Source organism: Equus caballus, chromosome 28, assembly GCF_041296265.1.
Source record: "Equus caballus isolate H_3958 breed thoroughbred chromosome 28, TB-T2T, whole genome shotgun sequence".
Taxonomy (NCBI): Eukaryota; Metazoa; Chordata; class Mammalia; order Perissodactyla; family Equidae; genus Equus; species Equus caballus.
The window spans coordinates 25,824,876-25,837,528 of record NC_091711.1 but is presented as its reverse complement, the minus strand read 5'-3'; the positions used below and the strand labels follow the sequence as shown (position 1 = coordinate 25,837,528).

General features: G+C 36.8%; 1 protein-coding gene across 15 annotated transcripts in view; it reads right to left on the bottom strand.

Moving 5' to 3' along the window:
- The window catches only part of VEZT (vezatin, adherens junctions transmembrane protein), a 75,312-nt gene that overhangs the window by 40,893 nt on the left and 21,766 nt on the right, over nt 1–12,653 (bottom strand). For 6 of the 15 annotated variants that reach the window (XM_023631494.2, XM_023631496.2, XM_023631501.2 and 3 more), the window contains exons 2-4: nt 7,255–7,389; nt 3,095–3,181; nt 1,881–1,937 (exon numbers count right to left, since the gene is read on the bottom strand). In XM_023631494.2, the coding sequence (XP_023487262.2) occupies nt 1,881–1,937; nt 3,095–3,181; nt 7,255–7,389 (279 nt within the window). The remainder of the gene's footprint in view (nt 1–1,880; nt 1,938–3,094; nt 3,182–7,254; nt 7,390–12,653) is intronic. The other 9 variants (XR_011433689.1, XR_011433690.1, XM_023631499.2 and 6 more) reach the window with 3 other exon arrangements.

The window sequence follows — 12,653 nt, the reverse complement described above, 5'->3', positions numbered from 1 at the left end:
ACTTGAATATTCTGATAATTTTAGCTGTAAAATTGAATCTGACTAAATTAACAAATTAAGCTTTTTCTTAAGGATAAACTGTAAAATTATACATTACTCTTTAACTATAAAAATAAGAACTGCAGAAAATACAGTAATCAAACTACTGGGAAAATAGACACCTGCTAAATTAGGAAACATGTCACAATAGCCCTATTTAGACTTTAGGCCCAAGACTCAAACAAATGAAGAAATGTAAAAGGTACTAATTTTGATCCACTTAAATATTAGTAGGTCTTATCTGTATAGTTGGCTGCTCTGTGCTTCGGGGAAGTGTACTATGTGAACTGTGGCTCACCCTCAACAAGTGTGAATGCTAAGAGTTAAAGATTTTATTTTTTTTCCTTTTTCTCCCCAAAGCCCCCCGGTACGTAGTTGTATATTTTTTAGTTGTGGGTCCTTCTAGTTGCGGTATGTGGGATGCCACCTCAGCGTGGCTTGATGAGCGGTTCCATGTCCGTGGCCAGGATCCAAACCGGTGAAACCCTGGGCCGCCAAAGTGGAGTGCACGAACTTAACCACTCGGCCACGGGGCCAGCCCCTGAATGCTAAGATTTAGTACCTAGGTTTATATCCTGGTTCCACAACTTAAGCAAGTTAACAACCTTTCTGATCTAGTTTCTTCATCTGCAAAATGAGGATAATAATAGTACCCACTTCAAAGGGTTGTTGTGAGGATTACATGAGTCAATATTTGTAAGCTACAAAGAAGAGTGTCTGGCGCACAGTAAGCACTATATAAGTGTTAGCTGTTAGTGTTGTTAGTACACATGAAATAATTAAAATATAGTAAAGAAAAGCACACATCTATACCATAGAACACAGCATAGACAAGTGCTACTAGGTTGTTGTAGAAAATAAGTTATCCAATAGGCTGAAGTTTCTGGGAAAAGCCTTGAGGAAGAGCTGGGATTGCTGACTCGAAAGATTCCAACAGAGAGAAAAATGGAAAGAATTTCACCACAGTACAATAGTACAAACATAGACATAGAGAATAGGTATAGAATAAAGGAAAAGGAGGACTAGAGTTGGCTGATGAACATATTGGTAGATAAGGCTGGAAATGTAGGTTAAGGCCAAATTATGTAGACTCTTTCATGCTGAAGTGATGAATTGGACTTGATTTGATGGATAATGGGGATCCTTTTAGGATCTAAATAGAGAAATGGCATGAGAAGGTAACTTAGGAATATTTCTGCCTGGATGGAATGAAAGAGTATGAGAAGCAAAGCTAAAGAATAAAGAGATTTCTATTTTTGCCCCTAGGGATGAAGAAGGGAACTTATTCATGTGTCAATGTACTTCAATGATCTTATACACTTTTTAATATATAGTGCTATTTCATAAAGCCGATGAGGAGCAAATGAGATAACATGTGTGAAAGCACTTTATAGGCTAAAAAGCACTTAAAAAGTGCCAGTACCACTATCATCATAATTGCTATAAAGGAATTTTTTTCCAAACTTTAAGAAGAAAAGTACTACCTTAACAAAATGTTCAGATATCATGGAGTAATTGCCAGTATTTTTTATAAAAGAAAAAAGGGACTGGTTCAATATCTGTACAGCTAACAAAAATTTAAATATGTCACCATTGAGTCAATCAATCTCATGCCAGAAGCCATCTGGGAAACTCCTCATTCCATTATTAATAAACTATTTCTTAGGTACGTACGCCCTACAATTCTCCATAAGGGAGGCACAAAAGAGATGCATATAGAAGCTGGCATTTTATAGTGAAACATGACTTGAAACATGTGGCCAGTGACAGAGAACCAAGAATGAAAAGATCAGGACTATGATTAAACCACAGAAAAATGTACATGGATCCATATACCTTACCACAGTCCTAGCATCACTGAAGAATGAGGATGGCTCCACCTGGATAGAGATGATATTCTACGTAGATGACAAGACACTTCATTGACCTTCTTAACACACCTACAAAGATGAAACCCTGCACAGAGAACTTGCCCATTTGGGTTGCCAAAAAAGTAATTTCAGTCAGTCAAAACACAGTAATACGCGAGCTAGAGAGGAGTATTGTATACTAGAAAGAGCCTTGGCTTTGAAACCAGAAGACCTGAGTCCAAATTCTGACTCTATCACTTTCTAGCTGAACATTCTTGAACAATTCACTAAATAAGTATTCCTAAACCAAATTCAACTGTATGAACCTCAGGCTTTCCAATTGGTAAAATGCACTACACCTTACAGTGTTTAAATTACCAAATCAAAATGTGAAAGCACTTTGTAAACATCTCTACACAAATGATAATTTACAAGAATGATAATTATCATCTTAAGGTCAGAAGCCAGCAGAGGATCCTGAAACATGCTTACTTGTAACTTGATTATTCCTTTTGAGAGCCATGAGAGCTTCATTTTTGTAGGTATACCACCTGGATTTTGTATTGATAGGATATAAAACGTTGAAGTATTCCCTCTTGAGGATCAGAGGTCAAGCAACAGATATATTACAGCAGAGAGTAGGGAAAAAAAAGTCAGCCTCACACGAATCACAAAGACTCTCAACGTTGACTATGCCAAGTCCTTGGGAAATTCTGTGATTTATCAGCCCCAGGAGACTAAACTTCACATATGAAGTTGTCAGAGAATGGTAGATTAGTGATAAGTAAATTAGGGAGGAACTACTTTTGATTTGATCTCATTAATAGCTATATTCCCTTTCCTATTAAGAGGAACAGCTGTCAATGAAGGAAGATGGCAGCAGGAAATTAGTAATCTAATAAATACGGTTTCAATAACTACCAGAATATGCTATTTGAAGTGGCTAATAACCTCTTAAAAGAACTATGAAATAATACTAACGAGTACAAGCTCAAAGATCCTCAGATTTTGAAGAATTTCTTTCTTTTTTTAGGTGATATAAACTTCATGAAGTGAACAGTCTCCTTTCAGAGAACTACCTAGAATTTCTAATCACAATCAATCACTGCCCAAATCCACAGCAAAACAAATTCTGATTCATTGATTCTCTCACTAATAAACTGGAGCCCTGAAAATTAACAAAAAGAAATAAAGCAAACACTTACCAACTTGCGAAGTAAGTCATCATTCCTATTGCACTGAGAAAAAATCCAACTTTGGATGGTTTCAGCCACTTTTAACAGGATGCCTCGCTGAAGGAAATAAATGACATTGTACAGGATTATTAAACCACACCCAAACAGCAGAAAAACTTTAAATAACTTGCTTCTAATTAATCAGAATTTTTATCAGAAAAAGAGAGGAAAAAACCATCCAGGTTATATGCTTTGTCAGCGTGTCTCAGCCTCCTTATTAGTTCCCAAATGTACTTGTACATCAGAATCATCTGGGAATTTAGAATTACATTCCTGGGCCTCCACACTAAAGGTTCAGATTCAGTAAGTTTGGAATGAGACCTGAAATCTGATCTTTAAAATGCAGTCAGAAGTTATCTTGATGTAGCCCATTTATCTTGGAAACACTATCTATGTCAACATGATGATGGATTTCAACAAACTGTTGAATGTTCTCAAATATTATGAACATTTCATTCCACAATACTAAGGCAGAAAGATATTTTAATCAATTTTAGAAAAACTGTCTCATGTTGAAATAAAAGTTACATTATTGAATCAACCAAAAATTCAATTTACCTTAATAGCCCATTTCTTGAGCGTGCCAGTAAATGAAGTTTCCACGCATTGAGTGATTACTATATCCCAGGTACTAAAGAAGGGTCATAGGTAGGGGGCTGGCCCAGTGGTGCAGCAGTTAAGAGACCACGTTCCACTTCTGCGGCCGGGGGTTCACCAGTTTGGATCCCGGGTGCGCACATGGCACCGCTTGGCATGCCATGCTGTGGTAGGTGTCCCACATAAAAAGGTAGAGGAAGATGGGCATGGACGTTAGCTCAGGGCCAGTCTTCCTCAGCAAAAAGAGGAGGATTGGTAGTCATTAGCTCAGGGCTAATCTTCCTCAAAAAAATAAATAAATAAATAAAGAAGGGTCATGGGAACAAAGATGAATACACCTAACTGCTGTTTTCAAGAACTCAGCATAGAAGAGATGGTACAAATAATTACAAACCAATGTAAAGTGTGGAAAAGTGTGGGAAAAGAGGAGGGCAAGAGGAGGTAACACTGGAGCTAAGCCCTAACAGCTGAGTAGGAATTTAACAACAAAGGAGGGAAGAACACTTCAGGCCAGGTAACAGGAAGAATAAAGGAGAGAGCCATGAAAGCACATGCCATAGGGATGGTGGCATAGTTTGGGAAAGCTAAGACCCAAGGGAAGAAGGAAATAGTGATGAAGTTAAAAAAGTTCTCTGAGATGAGTTTTAAAGGACTTTGGCCTTACATGCCATAATAGTTTAGACTTTACCCTGTAGGCTGTGAGGATCTACCACAGGTTTTTACACAAGGAAGTTAAACAATAAAAATCAGCATTTTAGAAAAATAACTGGCAAGAGTGCAGAGGCTGTACTGGCAGGGAATTGCGGTAGCCAAGAAGCATGATTAGGAGGATGGTTAATAGTGCAGCTAAATAAGGATAAAGGCCTGAACTAGGCTAGCAAAAACGGTAATGGATAAAGGTTCGACTTTAGAGACACAGAAGTTGACTTGATACATCACTTAATGATCAAATCAACGTAGGAGTGATGGAAAACAGTAAGATAACTGAGAGGCTGATAATTTGGGAACATAGAAAGAATATTTTGTTTGTTTTGGAAGTGCTGAGGAAAGAAGCTATTTTAGACATGCTAAACCTGAGTTTCCTGGGGCACAAACAGGTGGAAATGTCTAATAAGCATGGAACTCAGCAAAGATGGAGAATGGATGTAAGTGGCCAAAGAGAGCAAGAAAGTAGATGAGATTGCTCAGAGGAAACAGACCAAGCAGAGAAGAGGCCTGATGCTAAAACCTTATGAAAAGAACCTTTAAGAATAATCACAGGATGGGTCCGGCCCCATGGCCGGGTGGTTGAGTTCTCGTGCTCTGCTTCGGCAGCCCAGGGTTTCACTGGTTCAAATCCTGGGTGCGGACATGGCAAAGCTCATCAAGCCATGCTGAGGCGGCGTCCCACGTGCCACAACTAGAAGGACCCACAACTAAAAATACACAACTATGTACCCAGGGGGCTTTGGGAGAAAAAGGAAAAATAAAAAATCTTAAAAAAAGAATAATCACAGGAAAAGAAACCAGAAAATGAGACAGAGAATGAATATTCATGGTGAGATAACCAAGACAGACTACTCAATAACTACTTAACCACATTAAAAAATAAAAGTTAAAAAAAGGTAATTAATGCTAATTATTGTTTCATCATGAAATCACCTTATATAAAACATTTGCTTTCCAAAGAAAATAAATTTGCACTTCCCTTCTTGAACAGAATTTGGGGAGGCAATTCTAAAAATATATCCCAAGAAGGAACTAAATAGTACAACAAGTCTTTCTAAAATTTAGCTGCCTCAGATTTAGAAAAACTCCATTAAAAAAAAATACAGCTCCTACTGTTGAAATGTGTAATATGAAAACTAAATAAACTTTCTAGACATGGTAATTTAAAAAAATATCCTCTGGCTACGCTTTTTATTGTTCCTGAATTTCTGAGGGGGTGAAATTTTAAACTCCCATTTTGTTTGTTTCTAAGTTAGTAACAAGATTTCTACATGTAAAAACACCTGTCATAAATGAAAAGGACTAAACACCTACAAAATCCAAGTTTGCACATGCACACAAAAAATAATAGAACAGGTCAATGCCTATCTCCCACCCAAAGATTGTCCCCTGGCTCCTTCATTGTCTTGTCGCCAAGTAATCTCAAATTCAAGTTTTAATCTATAAATAACCTATTACATGTATCTGTAGGTTTTGCTTTCAAAACTCTTCCCAGGAACATGCATATTTGAAAGAAGCAAGGAGAAGAAAGAGTTTAAGTATTACATAGGAAGAGCAAAACTGGTTCTGACCTTTGTGAGCTCTACCTCTCCTAACTTCCACCTTGCGGGTGTCAGTCAAAAAAAGATTTCTCTGGTGTTTACTCTGCTCTTGCAAATGGGCCCAAGTAGGTTACCTCACATTTTAGGTGTTTTTCTAAGAAGATGGGAGAAAAGATCGTCACCTCTCTATTAACAGAGTAAATCACTAATTGAAAACTTTAAAAGCCTTCTCCTGGAAGTAATTGAGTCTTGTAATAAAACATTGATTAAACTAGAATGCTCAAAAAATGAGGTAACCTGGTTACATTCTTTCCCATTAAATTAGAATTCCTTTTGTTAAAACTGAAATGTACTGCAATATTGTTTTATTTTAGTAAATATGGCTAATAGAACACAAATGAACCTAGTAAATGCATTTTTTTTAAAGGTATACTTTTTGGTGAGGAAAAGTGGCCCCAAACTAACAGCTGTTGCCAATTTTCCTCTTTTTTTTTCCTCCCCAAAGCCCCAGTACATAGTTGTATATCCTAGCTGCAGTTCATTCTAGTTCCTCTATGTGGGATGAGGCCACAGCACGGCCTGAGTGGTGTGTAGGTCCACGCCCAGGACCCAAACCAGCTAACCCTGGGCTGCTGAAGTGAAACATGCAAACAACACCTGGGTGGTTAAGGCCGGCCCCTAGTCAATGCACTTTATAGAACATAATTAATAGAGATTCTTCAACTATCTAAGCATCACCACGCTGCACATCAACTATGAGATATTTACTGTATAAAAATATATAATACTGCAGATACAAAGGGCATCAGAAATTGAGGTAAATATACCCACTCTATCACATACCCTTGAAACTGTGTATGAAATACCCTATCAATTTGCTTTCTTATAATTTGTGCTCTCTTAAAAAAAATATTTAAAGAAAAAAATTCCAGTTAACATAGGAGTCCTAATAGTTAGGTTCTCACTAAGGTTTTAGTATGTTTTTCTAGTTCCCTCTGGATAATTTCAATATTTAAATAAATAATATATTTTAATCCTCAACCATATTCATTTCCATTCATTATAGAAATTACCCATGAGAGAGTAGGAAACAGCAAGGATTCATGTTTATCTAAACAGACAGTTTTGTACTAGTGATGAAATAAAAAATAAAGTCTTAGTGTCGGGGAGGACATGAAAGTGCTTACAAGGCATTTTGCTTTTGCTTTTTGCAAGGGTAATGGTAAAGGCAGTTTAATCACTAAGGTAAAGATCAAGTCAGAGAGAATGGGCATGCTTTCTTACTTTTGGCAGGGCTCTTGTAGGAGGCTTTTGTTGTCCCTCTGTCACTGTGCATTTTTCTGGCTTTGGTGACAGAGAAGAACATATTTCAAAGTCTGTGTGTCCCAGATCCTGTAAGTACTGGTAAAGTGGAGAATTCTGAAAGAGACACATAAAACAAAGCAAATTTCAAGATCATTACTATTTCATAAGTTATAGAGGCTAAATTCCATACTGAATTTCATTACCAAACTCAACTATCACGACCAGTATATCCAAACTCTGTAGAGCTTCTTCTATAAAGAACTGAATTATCTGTCACTTAACTTTAATGCCATTTAACATTTAAAAAAATCAACAAACAATTCAAGAGAGGGACCCAAAAAAGGAAAAACTAAATAAAACACACAGACATTTTTGGAGTGAGTACCAGTTAGAAAAAAATGAATTTAGGAATATAAATAGATTTGTTGAGCAACTTCTTTGCCCACATTTTTGTAGTATTAGAACAGATTGCTTCAAAATAGCCAATCCTGGCTATAGACAGCGCCTAAGAGTAAAAAACAGTTACTGTATTACTTGAAGCTAAGAAGAATTAAGAATGATTGCATTGTATTAATTATAATTTTATCATACCATATTAATTCATTTAAGCTCAAATATGTATACAAACTTAAAACTCCAAGAAAGTTACCTAAGATAAGCTTACGTACAAGCATATGGCAAACGAGGGATGGTGTAGTAACAAAAGCATTAGAACGCCAGGGTTAAGAATAGAAACTCTGGAGCCAGACTATAGGTTCAAATCCCAACTCTGCCTCTTTTTTTTTTTTAAAGATTTTATTTTTCCTTTTTCTCCCCAAAGCCCCAAGTACATAGTTGTGTATTTTTAGTTGTGGGTCCTTCCGGTTGTGGCATGTGGGACACCACCCCAACATGGCCTGACAAGTGGTGCCATGTCCGAGCCCAGGATCTGAACCGGCGAAACCCTGGGCCACTGAAGTGGAGCACGTGAACCCAACCATTCGGCCACGGGGCAGGCCCTCTCCCTCTGCCTCTTACTCTGGCAATTTATAATCCTTCTATTCTTCAGCTGTTTCATCTAAAAATAGGAATAATAATAACACCTAGTTCAGAGGGTTCTTATGAGGACTGTATAAATATAAAGCACTTAAAACAGTCTCTGGCACACAGTAAGCACTCAATTTATACTTCAACTTTATATAATCTATGTGGAAAGAGCACAGATTTTGAAACAGACCAAAAAAGTCACCCCAACCCCATCAAAAAGAAACATCAAGCTTTAATTTTAATGTTTAGCCTTCTCTAAAGCACAAAGTTGGTGAGGTGTTTAAAAATAAATCTTGGTTCCACTCAACAAAATATTTAATACTTTAAAAAGACATTATGTTAGCTGTTAGAATAAAAACAAACACCAAAACACCAACAACAGCAACACAGCTGCATAGTACTTAACTAAGCATTTTACACGCATCATCTCAGCTAAGGTTCACAACAAACTCTAAAAGGTATTACCATCATCATCATTACTATCGTTATTCTCATTTCACAGATAAGGAAACAGATTCACTCAGCTAGAGAAAGCAGGACAGGTCTGACTCCAAAACCAGCACTCTGAAACATTACACTATACCACCTAAAATTACAAACAGTCCCTCCTGTGTCTAGATAGCAAGACACCAACAAAGCTTACCTATAGTGTAGTACAGAGACACCAAGCAAATTAATAAGTACAGGAATGCACTGGTTGCTATGGAAACAAAGGAGCAGCAGCTAACCTAGACCAATACTTTTAGGGAATCTTTCAGTTTGGAAAAACGAGGAAGTGTGAGAATTTGCTGGACTGGTAGCAATTTGCTTGCTATCAATTTGAGAGACCAGGAAGATGAGTCAATGCCTCCTGTTTAAGCTATGTTTAATCTCTTTTGAGAAAAATATACGAAAATTTATAATATGAGGAGGAATTATGTTTCTTATCTCTCTACGAGACATAAAATCTCTAATGGCATAAATGGTTAATCTTTTTATCACCCATAATGTATCTTCAAACATTGCCTTGAACAATCGCCTTGTATTTTCAAACTGAACAGTGAACCCCACCCTGCTCTGCCCCCAGAGTGGCAAAAGAGGAAGAATGCTAGTTTGTTTGGGCTGACCTTTTGAAAAGTTTACATACCTTAAGAAAAAACACATGTTTTTAAGGCACTAGAACCCTTTCTTCAAATGAACTCCAGTGGGGAAGAAAAATAAATAAGATGGATCAAAGTGGAGTTAGTCTAATTCAAGGGTCGTCAAACTTTCTCTGTAAAAGGCCAGATAGTAAATATTTTAGGCTTTGCAGGCCATATGGTCTCTGTCACAACTAACCAACACTGCTGCTGTAGCCTGAAAGCAGCCACAGACAATACATAAACCAATGAGTGTGGTTATGTTCCAAGAAAACTTTACTCACAGAAATACTGAACTTCTTATACTTTTCATGTATCACACAATACCATTCTTTTGATATTTTCTCCAACCATTTAAAAATGTAAAAACCAGGCCAGCCCCGTGGCAAAGTGGTCAAAGTTTTGCGTGTTCCACTTTGGCAGCCTGGGGTTTGCGCGTTTGGATTCCTGGTATGGACCTACACCACTCATCAGCCATGCTGTGGAGGCATCCCACATACAGAGTAGAGGAAGACTGGCACAGAAGTTAGCTCAGGGCTAATCTTTCTCCCTCAAGAAAAAAAAAAAAGAGGAGGGTTGGCAACGGATGTTAGCTCAGGGAAAAAATAATAAAAATTAAAAAATTAAAACATAAAAACCATTCTTTCCTCACCAGTCATATAAAAATAGGCACAGAGTGGGACAAATCTGGCCCACTGCTGACTCCTGTTCTAATTAAAGACTCAATTGAGATCATGAGGCACACTCTTGACTGCTAACTGTTCTCTGGGAAGAGGCTCGGCGGGTGGATGGATGGGGTCAAACTTCTTTTTATTTAAATTGTAATGCCTTTTCTTACTGCATACGTAGCTGATGCTGTGTCAGCACTGACCCCAATGCCCCTTCCTTTTCCAGTTTATGTCACAGCTCACAAAGTAACAAAATGGAATATCTGTAACATTGATTCTCTTGTAAGTGATTAAACAGAAGAGAAACAACGAATACTCTGTTCTCCGTATGTTTTGCACATCAACTAAGAGCATACATACTCAGTTTGGATCACCATAATCTGCAACACTTGCTATGTCATATTTCACAAAAACAGCAGCATTGTTTACCTCATACACTACTGATAATGTCTAACAGTATCATTTGATACAGTAATTCTACCAGTAGCTTAATTCTGTCTCTTCTCCAAACGTAAACTTTTCACTAACTTTTTGGGTGATTTCACAAGCTTCTTGTCAGAGGTGTGACATATTCATTTGTGCTATGCAACGACAAATGATGCCTTAGTAGTTCTGTTTTCTTCATCTTCAGTGACAGAATTCATCATTTTCATCACTGTTTCACGCCCTATTTTACAGTTCTGGAAAATGGTGGCTTCCCATGACCATCACCATGCTTTGTTTCACGGCTTTATGTAACTATTTGACAAAATTTCAGGGTAGATAACCTTTGGAGACTAGAGATGAAGGTACTACAGGTATGATAAAATTTAATTCCAGTCTTCATCATATTTCATATTTGTACTTTTCTCTTCTTGGCTTTCAATGCAAATCATATCACTTTCTAACACAAACTCAGACTGTATGAACACTAAAGCTCTATTCATTATGTCTATGATAGTATTCTGAGTTGTAGCATTTATTTCACTGTTTTATTTCTACTTTCATGCTTCAATCACCTTTAAGCCAAAATAAAATTTAAAATTTAACCAATGATAACACACAAATGAAAACAAACATCCCTTGGTTAACAAACTGAACATGAGCCAAGATGAACTGACTGAGACAGACCTTGTAGCACATGAGCAATTTTGAAGAATGCAAAGGGATTTTTAATGAAATTATTTTACATTAATTTAAAAAAATGTTTTGGGATAAAATTACTATCACTTTTTCTCTGAAACTGCAACTGGCCCATGTACTATTTGATAGCTCTCAGAAAACCACATCATGACCAGTGGTGCTCAAATGTTTTTAGTCTCAAGATTCTTCAGGTTCTTAAAAATTACTGAGGATCCGAAAAAGCTTTAGCTTATGTGTATACCTAATGATATTTATCATATTAGAAATTAAAACTGAAATTAGAAATAAAAACTGAAAAAATTTAAAACATTTATTGATTTACTGCAAATAACAATAAACTATTGTTTATTACATTGCAATATTAATGTAAATAATTTTAATGAAAAAATGTATTGAGAAAAGTAGATTGTTTGACATTTTTGCAAATCTCTTTACTGTCTGGCTTAATAGTACATCTGCTTCTTCATTGAATCTGCTGGAATTTATTGTTTTGGATGAAATATATAAAGAAAGTTAGGTAAGTTCAGCATGCTCTGCTTGAGTGGCCCGGGTTCAGTTCCTGGGCACGGACCTACACCATTCATTGGTGGCCATGCTGTGGTGGTGACCTACATACAAAATAGAGGAAGACTGGAAACAGATGTTAGCTCAGATAGTTGGAAAGGGAGGAGTATTTTAATAGTCTTTTCTTACAATTGTACTATCAAAAAATAGCCATAACAAAACTTGACAAGAAATAGTTTTGAAAAGGTTAATTTTAATGTGGAATATGAAACCATACGAATAAGCTTATCATACTCTGTGCATGCACAAGAGGATGAGAGTAAAAAAGGCAAACACTGTCTTAGTATTAAAATGTGATCACCCAAATCATTTATTTTTAGTTTTTCTTTTACAGCAAGCTAAGCCTCCCTATTGTAACAGCCCTAACCACTATATTTGGAGGTTTTGGGCTATTAGGCTTATAAACTCATACAAAGAAATTTCTCTGCTTCATAGAGTGAGTATTATTATAGGTTGATGGCAGCTTTAGAAAGGTACGTTTTGGGGAGGATAGCAGAGTAGGCAGTGATAGGTAATTTGTTATAACTTTTTCCCTTGGTTCAAGCAAAATAGAACCACAAGTGTTTCAGTAAAGTTGTTTTCTTGAAGAGAAACTGTTAGCACTGGACTCAAACTATAATTTTGTAGTGTTGGAGAATGTGACTGCTGCCAAAAGAAACACGAGAAACCTCAGACACAGCATACGGGAGCTTCTCCGCAGGAAATCCTTGTGGTTCACTATTCCTGTAAATTTTAGCTGACAGAAAACACCCATCATAGCACCAGAAAGAATTTTGCTAAACGAAAGATAGCCAAGAGTCTTTGGTTGTGCTAAGATTGTTCTGATGGCTGAAACATACTTCTGCAAGAAAAATAAACAAAAACGGACAGGAAACCCCTA